This window comes from Dendrobates tinctorius, unplaced genomic scaffold (genome assembly GCF_039654945.1).
Source record: "Dendrobates tinctorius isolate UK_male_01 unplaced genomic scaffold, ASM3965494v1 ptg000132l, whole genome shotgun sequence".
Classification (NCBI taxonomy): Eukaryota; Metazoa; Chordata; class Amphibia; order Anura; family Dendrobatidae; genus Dendrobates; species Dendrobates tinctorius.
The window spans coordinates 6378324-6401152 of NW_027361800.1; the positions used below are offsets into that span (position 1 = coordinate 6378324).

The 22829-nt window shown below is 47.8% G+C and overlaps 1 protein-coding gene across 6 annotated transcripts in view; it reads right to left on the reverse strand.

The window, feature by feature from the left end:
- Window positions 1–22829, reverse strand: part of LOC141048054 (scaffold attachment factor B2-like) — a 350882-nt gene that overhangs the window by 202991 nt on the left and 125062 nt on the right. For all 6 annotated transcript variants that reach the window (XM_073543402.1, XM_073543397.1, XM_073543398.1 and 3 more), the window contains exon 9: window positions 13894–14003. In XM_073543402.1, the coding sequence (XP_073399503.1) occupies window positions 13894–14003 (110 nt within the window). The remainder of the gene's footprint in view (window positions 1–13893; window positions 14004–22829) is intronic.

The window sequence follows — 22829 nt, forward strand, 5'->3', positions numbered from 1 at the left end:
GTCATAACTCTGGAACACTTCAACGGATCCCACCGATTCGGAGTTTGTTTTTTTCGTGACATTGTACTTCATGTTAGTGTTAAAATTTATTTGATATGACGTGCGTTTATGAAAAAAAAGCGGAAATTTGGCAAAAATTGAGGATTCTAAAATTTTCAAACTTTAACTCTTGTGTGATATTACTCTGATTTAAGGGCACAAATGTAAAACAACTTTTTAACAATTTCCCCACATGTCTAAATCAGCACAATTTTGGAAGCCATTTTTTTTTTTTGTTAGGACGTTCTAAGGATCAAAAGTTGACCAGCGATCTCATTTTTCCAACAATTTACAGAACAATTTTTTAGGGAACACCTCACTTCGAGTTTGGGGGATCAATACGAAAGAAAATACAAAAAGAAAATACCAAAAAATGACTCCATTCTAAAAACTGCACCCCTCAAGGTGCTCAAATCCATATTCAAGAAGTTTATTAACCCTTCAGGTGCTTCACGAGATCTGAAGCAATGTGGATGGAAAAAAAAATTAACATTTTACTTTTTTCACAATAAATTTACTTTGGAACCAAACTTATTTTCACAGGGGTATCAGAAGAAAATGGACCACAGAATTTGTTGTGCAATTTCTCCTGAGTACGCCAATACCCCGTATGTGGGAAAAAATTACTGTTTGGGCGCATGGCAGGGCTCAGAAGGGAAGGAGGATCATTTGACTTTTTGAACGCAAAATTGGCTGGAATCAATGGCGGGTGCCATGTCGCGTTTGGAGACTCGCTGATGTACCTAATCAGTGGACACACCCAATCCCAACTCCAACCCTAACACAGCCATAAACCCAACCCCCAGCCCCAACCATAACCCCAACCCCAACTATAACCCTAACCAAAAATAGAAATAAATATTTTATTATTTTTACCTAACTAAAGGTGATAAAGGGGGATTTGATTTACAAATTTTCTTTATTTTTGATCACTGTCATAGGGTCTATCACAGTGATCAAAATAAACCAATAGGACAAATCTATTGTTGCCGGCCTCGGCGGGTGCACTGCGCATGAGCCCATTTTCTTCCCGGAAGACACAGACAGCCGAGGGAGAGAACCGGGGGATGCAGGATGGGTCGAGGGACAACGGAGGGGCTTGGGGGACCCCATTTCTCTCTCTTCTGATGTGCCAGATCATATCAGAGGAGAGAGAAATTAAATGGCAAATTGACTTCGTGCGGTCGTCGTTATTCCGCGAATAAAGGTGATTGCAGCACTGTAGTGCAGTACTCACATACCCACGACCTGTGTCCCCGCCGCAGCTGCAGACCGAAGGCTGATGGAGAGAGCGAGGTGAACATCCCCTGCCGCTGCCTAGAAGCCTTATGAAATCCCCGCCCGGAAGTGGTGGGCGGGGCCCTGCTCCGGCCTCCAGGAGCACCAAGATGGCGCTGGTACAGGAAGAGGAAGCCGGGGGGCAGAGCCTGCCTGGCATTGGCCATGCTGGGCTCCTGCTGGAGCCCAGGGCCACAACGCTGCCACGGGTGGAGGCTGGAACCGCGCTGCACCTCGTGCTTGAAAGTAAGTGTTGGCTCTTTACATAAGTATAGAGCCCTGGGATAAAAGCCCGAGCTGATTACAGCAGTCACATTCAGCCAGAGCGGCTGGTGAGCAGATCATACAACGCTGCAGCCTCTTACCTCCAGTTCACTCCATAACAGGGGTCTGTTATCTGCATGAAAAGATTGCTGTCCCAAACCTTTTCTGCAGAGCGTCTCTCTCAATCAGGCTCTGGTGGGCGAGTGATGGGAGACAAAAGGTCAGGACCAGGAGCTGCCACCTGAACACGAGTCCTGTGCTAGGGGATAGGGTCCTGCCCGTGGGATTCATGAGGATACGGGGTGGCAGCACACGCCGTACTCATGATCTCGATGTGGGAATACAGATGTAGCAAATCTACTCTGTATCCCTCCATGGTTACCTGAAAAGGATCAACGCACACTGAGGTAGGCATGGGTCTGCGAGAGACCCTTGTCCACCTCCTGCTGACACTAAGCAAAAACGGATTGTCCTACAGCCGGTCGGAGGGGTGTATACTGCGGAGGCAACATTTTTTTCATGCATAGTGTCAACCTCCTAGTGAGAGCAGCAACACACCCACGGTTTCTGTGTCCCCCAATGAGACGAAAGAGAAAAAGTATTGCACACACTTACTGAAATTTCTCGATTGCCTCACTGGGGGAACACAGTAACCATGGGATAGGCTGCTGCCACTTGGGTACTGACACTTACTACATCAAGTGAAAATTGGCTCCTCCCCAGCACACTATACGTTGCCTGCTAGAATGAGGACTTTCAGTATTTTGTTGTGTCAGTTGTAGGCAACAATTGTTTTTCCAGAAATGTTCCCAAGGATTCTCCCAATCAGCGTACTGAAACTCAAGCCATTCACCTGGCTCTTCTGCATTAACATCTGCTCTCAGGTTCACAGGTTCGAATTCAGTGAGACAATGCCACGGCAGTGGCATACAATCGTCAGAACGGAACACGAAGCCGGTCCACTATGTCAGAAGTCACAAAGATTCTGGAGTGGGTACAACACAGCGTACCATTGATCTTGGCAGTTCACATATCCAGGAAAGGACAACTGGCCAGCATATTTCATGAGCCAACAGCAGGTAACCGCAGGGGAGTGGTACACAACTGAAGGTATTTAGCTAGTTCTGCCTGCAGTGGGGCACTCCGGATGTCGATCTGATGGCATCCAGACTAAACTGCTAAGTGCTCAGGTTTGTGGCCAGGTCTCAAGATTCTGTGGCAGTCGTGGTAAATGCAGTGGCAATCCTGTGGCCCCAGTTCACTCTGACCTTATGTCTTTCCTCCTCTAGCCCTTCTGACCCGACTTCTCAAGATGACGAAAAGACAGTGATCCTCCTTTCAGGGTCAAGGCCCACTCTACGCGAGTGGTAGGACTACGCTTCCTGGGCAGTTCATCACTAGGCATCAGTTCTGCAACTTTGTAAGGCCTAGTCATCACAGCATATATTTTCTAAGTTTTACAGAGTCCACACCTTTGCTTCAGCAGATGCAAGTCTTGGCATGAAGATTCTACAGGCAGTAGTTGCTCAGGCGACTGATGGAGCTACATTGGAAAAATTTGTGTCAACAATACAATTAAGTTTCTTTACCACCCAAGGGGCAGCTTTGGGATGTCACACTGTTTCTTTGACCCCACAATGAGGCGACCAATAAAGATTTTTCATACTCGACGTAAAATCTCATTCTTATAGCCTCTACTGGAGGACACTGCCCCCATCCTTGATTGCACAGCTGGGAGTGTAGTATTGTTGTTCTTCTGGCTTGGTGTAATTGAATTTTTTTCTTGAATGCTTTTTTTTGCTTCTCCTACTGCTTACTCCTTAAATTGAGGAGGCCAGGTGCTAGCAAACGAGATCTAGTCTGCTGGGTAGGAGTCAATTTTCATTTATACAAGATAAAAGGAAAGTTGCCGTGCTGACAACACTGTGACCTGAAATGGTTAATAATGGTTAATAATAAAGCCACAATCAGCCAAAAAATAACAAATGGAGGTACTCACTGGTATTAGTGCTCTATGCTGATGTTGGTCCGTTCCTCCATAAAGGCCAGTGGATGAAAAAGCTGGTTAGTCTGCAGGGAGCGCCCTACCGTTTGCATAGAAAAAAAGCCCCCTGAAGAGCGCGCCACAGTGAGCGGCAGGCAGCCTCGGCCGATGGCGCCGCCGTGCAGTAGCGTGGCGAGCGGGGGGGCGTGTAGTGAAGCGGTGACGACACCGATCCGCAAATGACGGACATGTGCAGGGGCCACCCGACGCGTTTCGGGGGAAACGTCCCCCTTCCTCAAGGTATGGTCACTGCACTACCGCTGTCTCCTTTTAACTCCCCGCCTTCTCTATGCTGATGCAGCAAACACAATACACATGTGTGCGATCCTGTTACTGGCAGGAAGAACCCTAATCAAATGATGTAATACAAACTGCATGCTTATAAGAACCTTTTTAAATATAAAAATTGCTAAATCTATAAAAACAAACTTTATTAAGATAATGTTAAAACCTATAGTTAAAAACAGTGGACAAATCACCCTAAGAAAAAAACAAACACACACACACATTTATATATTATGAAAAATCTATCATTAGCCATAGAAAAATCTAATTTATTTAAAACATTAATATCCATGATGATTATCCATTATACATGTAAATAAATGAAGTGACAATGGATAAAAGGGACGAATAAAAAAAAAGCAAAAATATGATGTAAACTAGAATACTTTACAAAGGCACACAGTTCAATTTCATGATTGAGTCCCTTTGGCACCAAACTGTCCAACATGAAGATCCATTTGGACTCGATTCTAGACATGCTTTTAATATAGTCCCCACCCCTGGGTTTTTTTTTTTAACTTTTTGGATTCCAAAAAATGAGGTCCCCCCACAAGACTTGTCATGTCTTTCAGCAAAATGGCGAGACAGGGGATGTCCCAAAAACCCTTTAGAGATATTATCTAGATGTTCTTTAATCCTCTCCTTGAGTTTTCTTTTTGTACGGCCAACATACAACCTGTCACAAGGACACCTCACTATGTAAATAACCCCCATGGAATGGCAAGTAATTTTATCCTTAATATAAAACATCTCAGTCTTAACAATATTTTAAAAAGTTGTCTAGGTGACTCTTTTGCCTTTGACACGTAAGCAACACGAGCAACTACCACAAGGAGTAAAACCACCATTTATAATTTGATGATTATCCTTTGGTATACAGATAACCTTAACCATTCCCATTTTCTGAGTGGGCGCCAGAATATTACCAATATTCTTAGCTTTTCTATAGACAAATCTAGGTTTTACAGGTAGTAAGTCTCCCACCGTTTTGTCTCTCTTTAAAATAGTGAAATCTCTAGGATTATTATGGTACTGGGTAATAAAGGGCAATTTACCAATCTCTTGCGTTATATTTAAAGGTCCATGTACTGGTTTCTCTCCATGAATCAACACACTCCTTGATGCGGATTTGGCCAATTGCTTCGCTTGTTCTAGAGAGGATTAATCATACCCTATTTCCGCAAACTGTTCCTTCAAAATATTTGACTTAATGTCATAATCACCATCCCTAGTGCAATTGCGTGTAATGCGCATAAATTGGCTCTTAGGGATGTTTAAGAGCCATGAAGGGAGATGACAACTATTCATATGGATATAACTATTGCAATCCACTTCCTTATGATAACATTTTTTATAGATGTTATTCTCCACAAAAATATTTAAATCTAAAACGTTAATGTTAGTAGGTAAATTCCAAATCATATGAATTAACATTTATTTCACTCAAGAAAACATCCAAATATGTCTGGGACCCCTGGCATATAAAAAGCACATCATCAATAAAGCGCCGCCACACAAGTCCCTCCCTTAATTGCCCATTGCAAAAAATATGTGGTTCCCCCCACTTCCCAACATACAAATTTGCATAACTTGGGGCAAATTTCGTCCCCATAGCTATGATACAATATAAAAAAAAAAATTGTCAACCACCAGGTGTCAGTAGCCTATCCCTCAGTTTGTCCCCCCCCCCCCCCCCCAAAAAAAAAAAAGAGGCTACGAGAAATATCTTACCTCGAGTATGAAAAGTCTTTAATACTTCGTACGAAAACCTTTGCTGGCAATGACAGCTTCAAGAACCCTCCAGTATGGAAAAAGTAGTGGCATTAATTGTTCAGGTCAAGTGATTGGTTTCAGAGAGAGAAACTAAAGCTGTCAGAACGGCCCCGCCAATTGAGAGTTTCTTTGCTTGACAGTTTAGGATCCTTGTCTTGCTGAAATGTTCACCCTTGTTTCATCTTCATCATCCTGGTAGATGAGAGATTTGTTTCAAGAATATCTCAGTACTTTTGTCCATCCATATTTCCTTCAATGATATGAAGTTTGCCAATGCCATATGCTCAAAAACAGCCCCACACTGTTGGTATAGTGTTATCGGGGTGATATGCAGTGTCTATTGGACAAAAAAAAAAAAAAGCGTGTATTATGGCATCCAAAAGAGTTCAATTTTGGTCTCATCTGATCAGGTTATATTCTTCCAGCATTTCACAGGCTTGTCTAAATGTTGCCGAGAAAACGTTAAAAGTGCTTAAAAATGCTTTTGGTTTAGAAATTGAGTCTTGCATGGTGAGCATGCATACAGGCCATGGCGGTTGAAAGAATTATGGTTTTCTTTCAATAAATTGTACCAGCTGATTCCAGGTCTTTCCGTAGCTTTCAACAGGTGGTCCTTGGTATTGGACAGCTCTTCTAATAATTCTTTCCACTCATCTGTCTGAAATCTCGCAGAGCACCTGGTCGTGGCAGGTTTATGGTGAAATAATGTGCGTTAGGCTGTGTGCCCACGTAAGCGTTTTTTTTCCACATTAAGCGTTTTTCCCCTGCAAAAACGCTTAAAAAACGCATACATTAAGCATAATGCATTCCGCAAATTTTGTGCACATGATGCGTTTTTTTCCGAAAAAAAAACGCATCGCGGAAAAACCACAGCACGTTCATTAATTTTGCGGAAAAGGAGATTTTTGTGAGTACCGTAAAATCTCTCTTAGCCTCTAATTGGGGGACACAGAACCATGGGTGTTATGCTGCTGTCCACTAGGAGGCAACACTATGCATAATCTGAAAAAGATTAACTATGGCTCCTCCTCTGCAGTATACACCCCTGAACGGCGTTAACCTTCACCAGTTTTGTGCAAAAGCATTAGGAAGAATATAACAGAAAACATAACCATGCCTGTAAGAAGGCCACTATGTACGAGCTCAAAGGACAATATGAGAACGCAACCGTAACAACTGCCCGTAAGGGCAACAGGGTGGGAGCTATGTCCCCCAATTAGAGGCTAAGAGAAAGATTTTACGGTGAGTACACAAAAATCTCCTTTACTCTGTCGCCTCATTGGGGGACACAGAACCATGGGACATCCCAAAGCAGTCCCTGGGTGGGAAGCAATGGACGAATATTGTGCAGACAGGACCCTAAACTTGGGGCACCGCCGCCTGCAGAACCTGTCTAACCAGGCTCGCGTCCGCTGAGGACTGGGTATGAACTCTGTAGTGTTTGGTAAACATGTGTAGGCTAATCCAAGTGGCCGCCTTAGGCTACTTTCACACATCCGGTGTGTGGGGTACGGCGGCGTGCGGCGAAAAGCCGGGCCGCCGGATCCGGCCTGCAGCCGTGACACCGGATGTGTGTGCGGCGTCTGATACGGCTCGGACGTGATTTAAAGGAGCCGCAGGAGGAGGTGGACAGAGGCAGCCGCTGAGAGAGGCAACTGCTGAAAGGGAGGTGAGGGGAGGAGAGGAGAGGGGAGAGGAGAGGAGAGGAGAGAGGAGAGGAGAGGAGAGGGGAGGGGAGAGGAGAGGAGAGGGGAGAGGAGAGGAGAGGAGAGGGGAGAGGAGAGGAGAGGAGAGGAGAGGAGAGGAGAGGGGAGGGGAGAGGAGAGGGGAGAGGAGAGGGGAGAGGAGAGGGGGGTGGAAAGAGAGAGAGACATGTGGGGTTAACACTTAGTGTCCAGGCGAGAGAATCTCTCTTGCCGGGCACTTGTGGGGTTAACCCCACAGAGAGATCTCTCTCTCTCACCCAGACACTGAGTGTTAACCCCACAAGAGATATCTCTCACAAGTGTCTGGGTGACAGAGAGAGATCTCTCTCTCGCCGGGCACTTGTGGGGTTAACATTCACAGAGTCCGGGCATGCGCTGTGGAAAAAGCCGGTCCAGCGCTGACAAAAAACATTGCAGAGAACGTTTTTTGCAGATGCCGGACGGCTAAATTTTGCCGTGTCCGGCAACAACCGGACACGACGCATAACCATCCGGCACGATGCGGCGACCATGAAAGCTTATGGGACAAAACCGGATCCGGTGCTGGATCCGGTTATGAAAAATTTCGCCGTATCGTGCCGGATTACAAAAACCGGATGTGTGAAAGAGGCCTTACACACTTGTTGAGCCGAAATCTGGTGCCGAATGGCCCAGGAGGCCCCTACCGTCCGTGTAGAATGTGCCGTAATACCGTCCGGAAGAGGAGAATTTTTAAGGCGGTAAGCCTCTTGCATGGTGGATTTGATCCACCTGGCGAGGGTAGCCTTGGAAGCCGGCAGACCCTGGCGGACGCCTTCCGGGAGAAGGAAAAGGGAATCAGACTTCCGGAAGGGCGCAGTCCTAGACACGTATATACGCAATGCTCTGACGAGGTCAAGTGTATGCAGAGCCTTCTCCACTCTATGAACAGGAAGCGGGCAAAGGGATGGTAGTGAAATTTCCTCATTGAGGTGGAAGTTGGACACAACCTTCGGAATGAAGGATGGGACCGTAAGGAGAACTACCTTGTCGTGGTGAAAAGCCAGGAAGGGTCGTCTGCAGGAGAGTGCTGACAGTTCAGACACCCTGCGTAGCGAGGTGATTGCCACCAGAAAGACCACCTTCTGGGATAGAAGGCAGAGTGGGACTTCGCTAAGGGGTTCGAAGGGAGGTCCCTGCAATGCTGTCAGGACCAGGTTGAGGTCCCACGTTTCTAGTGGCCGTCTGTAGGGGGGGGGAACCAAATCGGGAAACCCCCTGAAGAAAAGTCCTTACTTGCGGCTTGTTAGCAATGCGTCTTTGAAAAAGAACTGAGCGCGCTGACACCTGGCTCTTAAGCGAGCCCAGGGACAGTCTGGCCTCCAGACCAGATTGGAAAAAACCAAGCACTTTGGGGAGAGAATAAGGGAGTGGGATCTGGTCGCGAGACTCGCACCAGGTAAAGAATGCTCTCCAGGTACGGTAATAAATCTTGGCAGAGGCTGGCTTCCGTGCCCTGATCATGGTTCCAATGACGTCTGGTGAGAGCCCTGCTTGGATTAGAACCCAGGTCTCAAGGGCCACGCCGTCAAATTGAAAGCCCCTGAATTCTGGTGGAAGAATGGGCCTTGTGACAGGAGATCGGGACGGTCGGGGAGACACCAGGGGGCGTCTGCTGTAAGTTGTACGATGTTGGCGTACCATGTACGTCTGGGCCAGTCTGGCACGATTAGGATGGTTGGAACTCCTTGTTTGATCTTCCTCACCACTCTGGATATCAGGGGGAGAGGTGGAAAAATGTACAGAAGCTGGAACTAGGTCCAGTCCTGAACCAGGGCATCCGCTCCGAGCGACCGACCGCGGATTGTGTGTTCTGGCCATGAAGGTGGAGACCTTGGCATTGAAATGGGATGCCATTAGGTCCTCGTCCGGGGTCCCCCAGCGATGGCAGATCTGGCGAAAAATTTCGGGATGGAGAGACCACTCTCTCGAGTCCACTCCTTGTCTGCTGAGGAAGTCGGCTTCCCAGTTGTCCACACCCGGAATGTGGACCACAGAGAGTACCGACCCCACGTCTTCCGCCCAGTGGAGGATGTGTGTCACTTCTCTCATCGCCTGGGTACTGCGTGTCCCGCCTTGGTGGTTCACATATGCCACAGCCGTGGCATTGTCCGACTGTACTCTGATATGAGAGGCTGCCAGTAAGTGACGAAAGGCTCACAACGCCAGGAGGAAGGCACGAATTTCCAGTATGTTAATGGGAATGTTCGCCTCCACTGGTGACCACTTGCCCTGTGATGTAAGTGCACGGCACCCCAACCCGTCAGACTCGCGTCGGTGGTCATGATCTTCCATTGACCTGTGAGAAAGGATTTCCCCTTCCCGAGTGAGGTTGGCCTGAGCCGCCAGAGCAGGGACCTCCTGGTTGACGATGTTAGCTGGAACTCCCTGTTGAGGGAAAAAGGATTCCTGTTCCAGGAGTTGAGAATGGCTAGTTGAAGAGGCCTGAGGTGAAACTGGGCAAATGGGACCGCTTCCATTGCTGCCGCCATCCTGCCGAGGACTCTCATGGCAAACCGGAGAGATCGGGGGGGGGGGGGGGGGGGGCTGCGAAGGAGGATGCGGACTCCTAGACGGAGAGCCAGTGCCTCGTCCTTGGGAAGGAGCACCAGACCCCTGGAGGTGTCGAATAGCATCCCCAGGAAGGACAGAGACTGACTCGGGGTAGTCGATGACTTCTGTAGGTTGACTAACCAGCCCAGGCGACTCAGTGTCGATTGTGATTGAGACGCTGAGCTCGCAGTCCTTGAAGGTGGAAGCCTTGATGAGGAGACTGTCCAGGTATGGAACGACTACTATGCCTCTGGAGTGTAGAACGTCCATGGTGGCTGCCATGATCTTGGTAAACGTTCTGGGAGCCGTGGCGAGTCCGAACGGGAGAGCCACGAACTGGTAGTGGTCCTGGTTGATTGCGAACCTGAGAAATCTCTGATGGGCGGGAGCAAAAAGGTATATGTAGGTATGCGTCTTGTATGTCTATGGAAGTGAGATATTCTCCCTGCTCCATGGATGCAATGATGGACCGAAGGGACTCCATGCGAAAATGACGAACCCGTACATATTTGTTGAGTTGTTTTAGATCCAATATGGGCCGTACGCTGCCTCCTTTCTTGGGGACTACGAATAGATTGGAGTAGAACCCTCGGAAGCGCTCGGCCGTGGGAACCGGTACTATGACTCCTGCTTGAAGGGAGGAAACCGCTTGGTGGAAGGCACGAGCCTTGGCTGGCGGTTTTGGGGGAACAGAGAGGAAGAACCGGTTTGGTGGGTTGGAAGTGAACTCTCTCTTGTATCCGGAAGACACTATTTCCCTGACCCACCTGTCTTCTGTAATAGGCAGCCAGACTTGCTGAAAGAGCAAAAGTCGTCCGCCTACAGGTGGGGTGTCTTCCGGAGTTCGTGAGTCATGAGGAGGAGAAAGTCTGAGGTTTTCCTCCTTTGGACTTTGACTGGTCTGCTTTTGGCTGCCAGGTCCGGCCTCTGCGTCGACTGTGAGTTGTCCCTGCGTGGGGAACGGTTACGATTTTGTGCTGGGCGCGAGACGGACCAGCCCGAAGAATTCCGAAAGGATGAGAATAGTGTTTGGTTACGCTTTTTTAAGTGCGTTTAGGTTTTAGTTGAGGGAGAGAGGTACTCTTACCCCCGGTAGCGTTGGATATCATTGTGTCCAACTTTTCACCGAAAAGCTGCCCACTGAGGTACAGGAGGTGCGTGAGGGACTTCTTTGAGGCCGCGTCCGCTTTCCATTCCCGCAGCCAGAGGATACGCCGAATTGTAATGGCGTTTGATGCTATCCCCGCTACACCCCTTACTGAATCCAGAGCTGCATGAAGCATGTAATCTGCTACAACTGCTATTAGAGCCACTTGGTCCAACAGCTCAGGGGTTAGTGCTTGGAGGCCATCTTGTAGTTTTTTGGCCCAAGCCAGAATGGCTTTGGCAGCCCAAACTGAAGCAAACGCAGGAGCCAGGGAGGCCCCTGCAGCCTCAAAAATTGAACGAGCCATGCGTTCTACCTGCTGGTCTGCTGCGTCCCTGAGGGTTGAGCTATCTGGCAGTGAGAGGAGGGTCTGTGCTGCTAGTCGAGAGACTGGGGGGTCCACTTCGGGTGGATCTGTCCATTCCTTGGTGTCCTTCTGCGGGAAGGGGTACCTTGCCTCCAAATATTTGCGATTGGAGAATTTCTTCTCAGGCTGTGAGAACTGCTTGTTAAGGATCGCCTTAAATTCTGGGTGATTACAGAAGACCTTAGGCGGTTTTAGAACACCTTCAAACTAAAACTTATGCTCTGGAGCCTCCGGAGGCGGATCAGAAATATCCAGCACCCGATGGATGGAAGAGATTACGTCTTCAACTAGCGCTGTATTGCTAGGGGGAATTGGGATCAGGGACTCCTCCGTTTCGTTGTCTGAGGCGGAGTCACAGATGCCTTCCGAATCTAGTGTATCGCTGAGGCGTCCCCTGGTGGGTGAACTGGAGCGGAGGATTTCTGTGGTCGGGGATTGCTGTGGAGATCTGGGTTGTCTGTCTCTGGTAAGGGACGGTCTAAGTGACCTGGAACTACGGTGTCTCTCCCTAGAGGGGGATGACCGTGTGCTATGGGATGACGCAGATGAACGCGACCTGTGGGTCCGCTTACGTCTGGATGTGGCCGGGACGTCTTGTCCCTGAATCGAGCTCTCCCTTTGCTGGGTAATATTCATAGCCGAGGCATGACCCTGCAGAGCCTGAAGCAATGTGGAGGTTAGGTTATCTATAGACTGCGTCATAGATTGCGACATCTGAGGAGCCAATTCCGGCGTGGTAGCAGACACCGAAGCATTGGTAGGGGCTTCTTGGGGTTCTGACCCATTGATACAGTCCCGGCAGTGCGGGTACATGCTGCCACTGGGGAGAGTGGTTTTGCAGGCTGTGCAGAATGCATAAAAGCAGTCCTGCCTGGTTCTCTTGGACCTTGAGCCCGGCATAGTGCACAGAGTGCAGAAGGGCTGGCTATGCAGAGGACCTACAGGGGTGGCTATGCAGAGGAACCTATAGGGGAGCCTTATAGGGAATATGGATTCACAGCCGAGTAAAAAACCCTGCTGTGATCTTACCCCACCAGTGTGCCCCTAGGTCCAGCGCCGAAGATCCACAGTCCTGTGCCCCCCGGAGACTGGCTGGCCTGGTCCTGCTGATGGCCAAGAAGAAGAGAAAGGGGAAGAAGGGGGCGGAGAGCTGAAAAAGCACGGCAGAGCTGTGAAAAAACGCTCCCTGTCTCGATCCGCCCCCTCTATGAAACTGTAGAATGTCATATTTGCCATCCAGGGGGCGGAGAGGAGGCGGCGGCTTCAGCTAGGCCGAAGCCACGGCCTAAATTAGATGCCTGATGGCCAGAAAGGCTCCAGGCCGGCGCAAAAGTCCGGGAGGGGGTCGGATCTGAACCGGACTCCCCCGGATCTAAAGGCAGGATAGCGGTGGGGCTATAAGCGGAAGGGGAGCCTTGTGAGGGGTCCCTCTGAGGCACGATAGAGCTAGTGCTGCTGCAGAGACAGGGGCGCAGGGAGCCCTGTCTCTATTGTGGCATGCCTGCCTGCACTCCCCCCCCCCCCCCCCTCTTCTGTAACTATTGCCATCAGTAGGTTTTGTAACAATAAGGTTGCAAAATTCGAGACAGCTCCCTCTTTCACCCATCATGAGATGTTCGTGTGGCACTTTACTAATGACATTTTTAAATGCCATCAGTTGAACCAGCTATTAATTTTTCACTTGCAGGATTGCTTTCTAATTACTGAAATATTTCAGCTGGTGTCATGACTTTCCATGACTTTTTAAACCTGTGTTCAGGTGTTAAATACTTTTTCCCTGTGTCATTTATCATTGTTACATAACTTCATTTATGGACATCCATGGTTTGATTTCTTTTCTTTGGATGAATTGTTATGAATAGCTAGTGAGAATTTCATGTTAATAGCACCTTTTGACTATTTGCGCATTTGCTGTGTTTTTTACGAGTGTAAATGGTCTAAAAACGCAATGGAATATTTATGCAAGATAATTCAATGACAATTCTGAATTGTTGTGCACATGATCAGTAAGTTTCAGTCCGTATTTGCAGCTTTTTTTCTGCAGCATGACAATTCTTTTTGCGTTTTTGCCTGCATTTTTGACCCATTCAATGGACAGGAAAAAAAAACGCATGCAAAAACGCACCAAAAACGCAAAAAATTGCACATATTTTCCTCTGTTTTTATGTCAAGAGATGCAGAAACCTTGCATAAATTTCTGGAAGCTAATATGCAACGTGCGGACATAGCCTTAGAGGTATAGTTACTAAGAAAATTGTTGACTTGTTCAATACTTATTTCACTTGCTGTATGTACAGATATTAGTCTAATAAACCCATGATACAAGAAGGCCTCACAACATCTAGGAGTAAATGAGGCAATGAAAGATTTCACAAAGCGATAATACAAAACATAATTTTAGCAAATCATAAATCCTTACTTGTCTGACTTATCTGAAGAATGTCGACGATCACTACTTGATGATTTTGCCCTTTTTGGCTCATTTTCCTTTTTGTCTGAAGGTTTCTTACCAGCTGGTTCATTTTTTGCCTGATTATAAGAATGAAAATATAAAAATTCAGAATCCTTATTTTTAAAATAAATAAATGTATAATTGGCATGAGTATATTAAACTTGATGCATTAGATTTTACTCACATACAAATGTGTGACAAGGTAAAAAAAAAAAAGATTTACAGCACTAATCTGCATCCATTTGGAATATCATGTATTTCAGGAATTAAGACAAAAACCACAAAAAAAACAATTTAAACAGGTTTAGAAAAATCTAAGCAAAAACAAAGTGTTGTATAATCCTCTTGGATTCATTAGGTGACCGAATCTTGTGTAAAGGCCACGCTATATGAATGGTAGGAGGAGTACTTTAAAGCCCAGGCTGGCATTAGAAAATGATATGATCCTGGTAGAATTGTCTGTCTGTGTTCCACACTTTTGAGAATCATGTACAGATTTAAAAAGTCCAGAATAGCTGTGTAGCAGCCGCAATTGAACACAAATTGTGAAAACAGCATAGCTGAATTGAGGGGCCACATCCGGCCCTCACTGTCCATGTCCGGCCCGCTGACACTTGCAGCAGAAGGCCGGAGAGAGACTGATCTACCATTGTGATCTTTCTCAGAATCGTATTTAGGATTATAACCCCGACCACGTCTTCTCATTGGTGGATGCAAGGCTGCTCAGCTCCTCCTTGTTTGCAGAGCTACTGAAACCTGTGCAGGAGCACACCGTTCAGGTCACGAGGGCAGCAGGGACTACAACACCTGTCTGCTGCAGATAATGGGCAAGTAGCTTCTTAAGGTACTGTCACACTAAGCGATATCGCTAGCAATATCGCTATAACGGGTGACGTTATAGCGATATTGCTAGCGATATCGCTGTGTCTGATACTTACCAACGACCCGCTCCCCCGCTGGTTATCGCTGATCGCGCGAGAACGTCCTGGACTGTTTCTCGTCGTCAGCTTCCTGTGGAGAGACGAGCGTGGAGCCGGGCGGGAGGACGTCAGAATCGCCTAGTGTGACAGGTAAGTAGCGACCCCCATCCCCAGCGATGTCGCTGGTGAGATCTGCCTGTGTGGCAGCTCACTAGCGACCACTTAGCGATGTATCAGCGATCCTGACAGCGTCATATCGCTGGTCGGGATCGCTGGTACATCGCTAAGTGTGACAGTACCTTAAGTGGAGCCCAGAGAACACCTAGGAAGCAGCATTAGGTCACAGCACCTGCTATGCCTCCTTTACACCAACTGTGGTATAAAAGCTGGGAGAGCAGCTAATTAGTAGCTAATGAATCTTCCTGGCAGCTGATAGGAGATAAAACACTTGGGCTGAGTATTCCTACTGAATATAGGATCCAACAGTGAAGTGCCCACTCACCCCCCTACATGCAGTATTCAGATGGGATATTCTGTGTGCTCCCCAAAGTCCTCTTCTGCCTCCTCACTTTTGTATAACCCTTACCTCCCCCTTTGCACCCAGCTTGTGCTGTTGTATGTCCTGTGCAGGAGAGGTAAGGGTTAACCCTACCCCCCCCCCCCCCCCACTATGCTCCCCCTGTAATATGTGGCTTACCACATCAGACTGCAATAAAGATCCCCTCCACCCCACTCCTCCTGTAACTCCTGCCACATATGTGATATGGAGTTATGCATGTGGAGCAGGCTTGGGCAAACAACTTTTTTCCCCCAAGCTCACAATATATTTATTACTTCATTAACTAACGGTATGTGCCCATGATTAGAAATTGCTGTGGGTTTGATGCTGCGCATTTATGCAGCGTCAAACCCGCAGCGGCCAACTGTGACAACATAGCGGATGGGATTTCTAGAAATCTCATGTCCACTATACACTCACTGGCCACTTTATTAGGTACACCTGTCCAACTGTGTGTTAAGACTTAATTTCTAATCAGCCAATCACATGGCGGCAACTCAGTGCATTTAGGCATGTAGACATGGTCAAGACAATCTCCTGCAGTTCAAACCGAGCATCAGTATGGGGAAGAAAGGTGATTTGAGTGCCTTTGAACGTGGCATGATTGTTGGTGCCAGAAGGGCTGGTCTGAGTATTTCAGAAACTGCTGATCTACTGGGATTTTCACGCACAACCATCTCTAGGGTTTACAGAGAATGGTCCGAAAAAGAAAAAAAATCCAGTGAGCGGCAGTTCTGTGGCCGGAAATGCCTTGTTGATGCCAGAGGTCAGAGGAGAATGGGCATACTGGTTTGAGCTGATAGAAAGGCAACAGTGACTCAAATTGCCACCCGTTACAACCAAGGTAGGCAGAAGAGCATCTCTGAACGCACAGTGCGTCGAACTTTGAGGCAGATGGGCTACAGCAGCAGAAGACCACACTGGGTACCACTCCTCTCAGCTAAGAACAGGAAACTGAGGCTACAATTTGCACAAGCTCATCGAAATTGGACAGTAGAAGATTGGAAAAACGTTGCCTGGTCTGATGAGTCTCGATTTCTGCTGCGACATTCGGATGGTAGGGTCAGAATTTGGCGTAAACAACATGAAAGCATGGATCCATCCTGCCTTGTATCAACGGTTCAGGCTGGTGGTGGTGGTGTCATGGTGTGGGGAATTTTTTCTTGGCACTCTTTGGGCCCCTTGGTACCAATTGAGCATCGTTGCAACGCCACAGCCTACCTGAGTATTGTTGCTGACCATGTCCATCCCTTTATGACCACAATGTACCCAACATCTGATGGCTACTTTCAGCAGGATAATGCGCCATGTCATAAAGCTCGAATCATCTCAGATTGGTTTCTTGAACATGACAAGGAGTTCACTGTACTCAAATGGCCTCCTCAGTCACCAGATCTCAATCCAATAGAGCATCTTTGGGATGTGGTGGAACGGGAGATTCGCATCAGGGATGTGCAGCCGACAAATCTGCGCCAACTGTGTGATGCCATCATGTCAATATGGTCCAAAATCTCTGAGGAATGCTTCCAGCACCTTGTTGAATCTCTGCCACGAAGAATTGAGGCAGTTCTGAAGGCAAAAGGGGGTCCAACCCGTTACTAGCATGGTGTACCTAATAAAGTGGCCAGTGAGTGTATATGCATAGTTGCCTGTGGATCACCTGCGGACAACGACATGCGGCCTGTCTTTGCAGACTGCAGCAAGGCAATTTCTAACATCTCCGCAAGAGAACTCACATCAATAGAAATGTATTGCAGTAAATCCGCACGGATCAGTGCACACATGCAGATTCACCCGCGTTCAATAGACGGCAGTGCTTTGGATGCAGCGAACATGTTCTGCGTCCAAAGCGCTGCTAGTACTGAATTGTGGGCACCCGGCCTAATTTCTTGTTACGATAAGCTTTATTGCAGCAGGTATTATGGGCCTACATTCACACAACTGTATTTTTGGTCCAAGTGCCGTCTGTGTTTCAGATTAGGCTTGCTTGTTTAAGTCGATGGGTGTGCAAATGTACACTTAACCTTACATACAACTGCTTTTATAAACCAATAAAATTAACATTATGCAGAATTAAAAGGGCGGTCTGGAACCTCTCTGGTGGGCCCATTTCTGGTGGGTCTATTTCTGGTTTGCCCCAGGCTTGAACTATTTGTTTAAAGACTTGGGGGTTTAGGAACCATTCCCCCTGTCTTAGGTGCCTGCGACTCAGGAAGTCTGCCTGTGTATTTTCTACCCCCTTTATATGCAGTGCTGTGATGGATAACAGATGTTCTTCTGCTAATTGGAAAAGTAGATATGATATTTCCATGAGGCCCCGAGATCTCGTTCCTCCCTGGTGGTTGATGTAGGCTACCACTGCCTGATTGTCCGTCATGACTTGTGTGGCAGCCCTGAAGCAAGGGGAGAAAATGTTTCACGGCTTTCTCTACCGCGCATAGTTCTTTTACGTTTGAACCGTGATCTTTTTTTAGCGAGGACCAGGTTCCCTGTATTGAGTGGGATCTTAGGTGTGCTCCCCATCCCGTGGCACTCGCATCCGTTGTGATGAGGTCGTCGACTGTCTTTTGCCACGGAACACCCCCTGTTGGATGCTTTTCTACAGTCCACCAGAGCAGGGAATCTCTTAGAGCCACTGAGAGACATAGTTCGCCCTCTAAATGCCCTTTCAATTGTTTCTGTGCTAACAGAACCTCCCACTGTAGTTGTCTTAAGTGGTACTGTGCCCACACTACCACGGGTATGCATGATGTCAACAAACCTAAAAAGGGACATTGCGTTCCTCAGTGTCATAGCTGGCCTTTGTATTGCTGTGTGAGCTAGGCCCCTTATCTTGGTTACTTTGTTCTCTGGCAGGAGGCAGCGTTGTCGCTCCGAGTCCAGTATTAACCCTAGGAAGGATTGCACCTTTACTGATGTTAATCTTGACTTGGGGATGTTTACTATCCATCCTAGTCCTACTAAGGTTGATATCACTTCCTTCACTTGGCGTGTGCAGTGGGTCTCCGACCTCCCTACGACAAAGTCGTCCAGGTACGAGACGATCACTATGTCCCGGGAACGAAGAAAAGACATTACTTCGGCCATCACTTTGGTGAACACTCTGGGGGCTGTAGACAAGCCAAACGGAAGGGCTGTGTATTGGTAGTGCTTTACCTGACCTTGGACATAGAGCGCTACTCTCAAGTATTTTTGATACTCCCGATGAATTGGGATGTGATAGTAGGCATCTTTTAAGTCTATCACTGCCATGAGGCAGTTCTGGAACAGTATCTTTGTGGCCGTATTGACTCCATTTTGAAGGAGCAATTGTCTACCCACTGATTGAGTCTCCTCAGGTTGACTATGATTCTCCAAGAGCCGTCTGGTTTTTGTATTAAAAAGAGGGGGGAGTAAAACCCCCTTCCCTCTTCTTGCACTGGGACTTCTTGTAGGACTTGTTTTTGCACTAGTCCCAAGACTTCCGTCTCCAGAGCCAGCTGCTGCTCTTGGGCTCTCCTTCGGGGTGTCATTATAAAGGTATGCCTGGGCGGACGGGTGAATTTTATTTTTAAGCCGTCCTTGATTATGTTTAGGACCCATGTACTGGGGGAGATATTTGCCCAGACGAAAAGGAAGAGAGAAAGCCTTCCCCCTACCTCCGACCTGATGTCATTGGGGAGATTTTTTGGAGGAAGTAGAGGGCCCTTTAAACATATAGCCCGATCCTCTCCTTTCTTTAAAGTCCCAATTTTTCTTATCTCCCATGGGACGCCCCCTGTTAAATCTTCTCCTCCGAAAGGGCTGCTTTTTGGGTTCTCCCAGAAATCGGGGAAAGCCTTTCTTCCTATCCCCCGCATGTTCCAAAATTTCCTCTAATTTTTTTCCGAAGAGGAATTGGCCATCACACGGAATGGAACATAATCTATGTTTCGATGGCAAATCTCCTGGGCACCCTTTAAGTCACAGGGCTAGTCTCGCCGCATTTGACAGGCTTGCTGCTCTGGCTGTCAATCTTGCAGAATCTGCAGAGGTATCCGCTAGGAAAGCCGCTGCTCCATGTACCAGTGTCAGATTAGACAGTATTTCATCCCTAGGAACTCTATCCTTGATCTGGTCCTCTATTTGTTGTAGCCAGACCATGAGGGCACGAGTGGCACAAGTACCAGCTATCGCTGGTTTTAATCCACCTGCCGAAGCTTGCCAGATATGCTTCAGGAAGCAGTCTTTTTTATCAAGCGGGTCTTTCAGCACGCCAGAGTCCTCTAATGGTAAAGATACTTTTTTGAGGATTTGGCTACGGCACCGTCAATTTTTGGGACTTTTTCCCAGGTCTCTGAATCCTTTTGCTCAAAAGGGTACCTCCTTTTTGATGTAGAAGGCAAGCCCCCCGACCTCTCAGGTTTTTCCATTCCCTGTCAATTAAGGCCTTTATCTTATCATTTACAGGGAAGGTGCGTTTTTTCCCTTCCTCTAGTCCTCCAAACATCACATCCTCCAATGATTTAGGAGTCTTTTCCTCCTTAAGGCCCATAGTTGCCCTGATAGCTTTGACCAGCTTTTAAACGTCTTCTGTTGGTAAACACGGACTGCCCCCTATATCGCTGTCCGAGGAGGATTCTGAGGACTGAGTAGAGGAAGAGGAGGTGGACAGGGATCTTTCCCGACCTTTCTGCACTAGTGAGGTCTCTGAATCAGAATCCCTTCTACGGCTTCTTTTATCCTTTTTGAGGACTGCCTTTAGGGAGCCTTTCACCTCCTCTTGTATTATAGCCCTAAGGCTAGTCACCAAATCAGGGGTTTCATCCTGTATGGTTTTGTTTATACAGTCAGCGCAGAGATCTTTCTGCCACTGATCTGCCAGCGGGTGTTTGCATAGGGCGCACTCTCTATTCTATGTTTTGCCGCTAGACTTCCTCGACCCCTAGTGATCAAACAGAAAAAAATGGAACACTGTTACCATAAGGGTGACATTCACGTAGATCACTCACCACCACTGTCAGGGGTACCGATCTCGGAGGCTCCTCAGATGCGCTTGTGACGTTTCTTCTGGACGTCTCAGAGTCATGCCGGTCGCGTTTACGACTGCCGCACCCACTTGAGCGGCTGCTCCTTGTATTCTGGCGGCCCGGCCTGGCATCTGGCAAGAGCTCTTGCTTCTGCCGTGGCTGCTGACGCTGCTGCTCATCCTGCCCCAATTCCATTGTGAAGCTTTGGGCATGAGTGCGTCTTCTGTGGTCATCCCCCTTATAAGGGGGATCCACTGCACTCGCCCCCTCCTCCGGTTACCCCCACAGCCCCTCCCCCCCACCATGCCATTCCTTTACCTGCCGGCATCTTCCTGATGGGTGCCGCCATTTTGGATTTCTGCGCCGCCTCCCGACGTCACGTGGGCACGCCCCTTCCCAGCGTGCCCTGCAAGTGATGTCAGAGGGGCGCGACCCGGAAGCGGTCGCTCCTGTATTCCTGGCGGAGGAGGGAGGGCGGCTTGGCGCTTCCCCCTCCCGACGCACAGCGCCCAGGACCCCGCCTGTTCTTCCACGCCGGCACGGGAGAGGGGCACGTACGTGTGACCGCTGTCTTCAGTACATGGGTCCCTGTCAGGACAGGAAACCCAACTGAAGGGAGGGAGAGATACCGCCCTTTTATCTTCACTAGGGTTCCTGTCCTGGCTGGGCGGATCCCTTCTCTCAGGTGTGCTGTCACGGGAGACTGGAAAATATCGGTCCTTATTTGCAGCGTTTTATTTTCCGCAGCATGTCAATTCTTTTTGCGGATCTGCAGCGTTTCTGCACCCATTGACTTCCATTGATTCAGTCATATCCGCAGCAAAACCGCAGGTATAAAAAAGGTTTGCGGATTTGCTGCAGATGTGCTGGCAAAAAAGGCTGCAGGAAAGGAAATGTCAAAAGGAGGAAATGTGTGTGGGCGGAGAATGTTTGAGAACAGAGAATATGTGCGTGTCTGTCTCTGTGTGTGCGTGGTGGCTGTGTGCGGGTGTCTGCAGCTGTGTGCGATAACACTACCGCCGGTACTGTTGGTCACAGCGCTGCGGGATTATGCTGGCAGACGTCAGCGTGATTCCGCAGCTGACTGTGACCCGCAGTGGTGACCTGCGGTAAAAAAGCATGCCTGGGCCGATGAGACTACTGCTCCCATCCAGCTATGTCTGCTGTCACTGATAACAGTGACAGCAGGTTCCACTGATAGGAAAAGTAGGATCATCTGCAGGTGCCTGTGTTCACAGTAAGAAAAAAAAAAAAAAAAAAAAAAAAACAACACACATACTCCCCTCACACCAAATCCACGACGCCCTCATCTCCTAGAAATAAATTAAAATAATAAACCAACACATACTCCCTGTCCACCGTAATCCAGATTGTCCCACGACGATCTCACGTGTAGAACAGTCACATTGTGAGATGTGACTGCTCTACCCGACCTCCGGCGATACATTGACAGGAGATAATCGCTCCCGCAGTGTATCAGCTGTTCCGCTCTGATGCTGTCACTTACGGCACCACTGCGCGAGACAGTTTTCACACAGCGGTAGTGCTGTGAGAGCATCGGAGCTGATGAACTCCGGTGAACTCTCACGGCAACTCCATAATACACTGACAGGAGGCAATATCTCCTGCAGTTTATCACCGGAGGCCAGGTAGAGCAGTCATATCTCCTGAGGTGACTGTTCTATACGCAAGATCGTCATGGGAAACTCTGTAAATGGACTACGTCAGACAGGGGGTATGATATGTTGGTTATTTTATTTTTGTTGCAGGAAACAAGGGAGTCGGGGTTTAGGCGTTCAGTAAGTATGGTTTAATTAAGATTCAATAAAGGGTCTCTGATTATTTCAAATAAACAACTTTATTCTGGCTGTGTGTTTATTCATCATTTAACTATAGGATTAGTAATAGATAGGTATCTTATAGACGCCTCTCCATTACTAAGCCGTAGGCTTGATGTCACCTGACAATACAAAGGTGACATCAACCCCACAAATATGAACCTCACTTGTCACCGCTACAGGGCAAGTGTGAAGAACGAGGCCAAGTGCCAGAATTGACGCATCTATGCAGTGCCTTGTGAAAGTATTCGACCCCCTGGAACTTTTCAACCTTTTCCCACCCCACATATCATGCTTCAAACATAAAGATACCAAATGTAAATTTTTGGTTCAGAATCAACAAGTGGGACACAATTGTGAAGTTGAACGAAATTTATTGGTTATTTGAAATTTTTGTGGAAATTCAAAAACTGAAAAGCGGGGAGTGCAGTATTATTCGGGCCCTCCTTTACTTTCAGTGCAGCAAACTCACTCCAGTAGTTCATTGTGGATCTCTAAATGAGCCAATGTTGTCCTGAATGACTAATGATGATAAATATAATCCACCTGTGTATAATCAAGTCTCCGTATAAATGCACCTGTTCTGTGATAGTCTCAG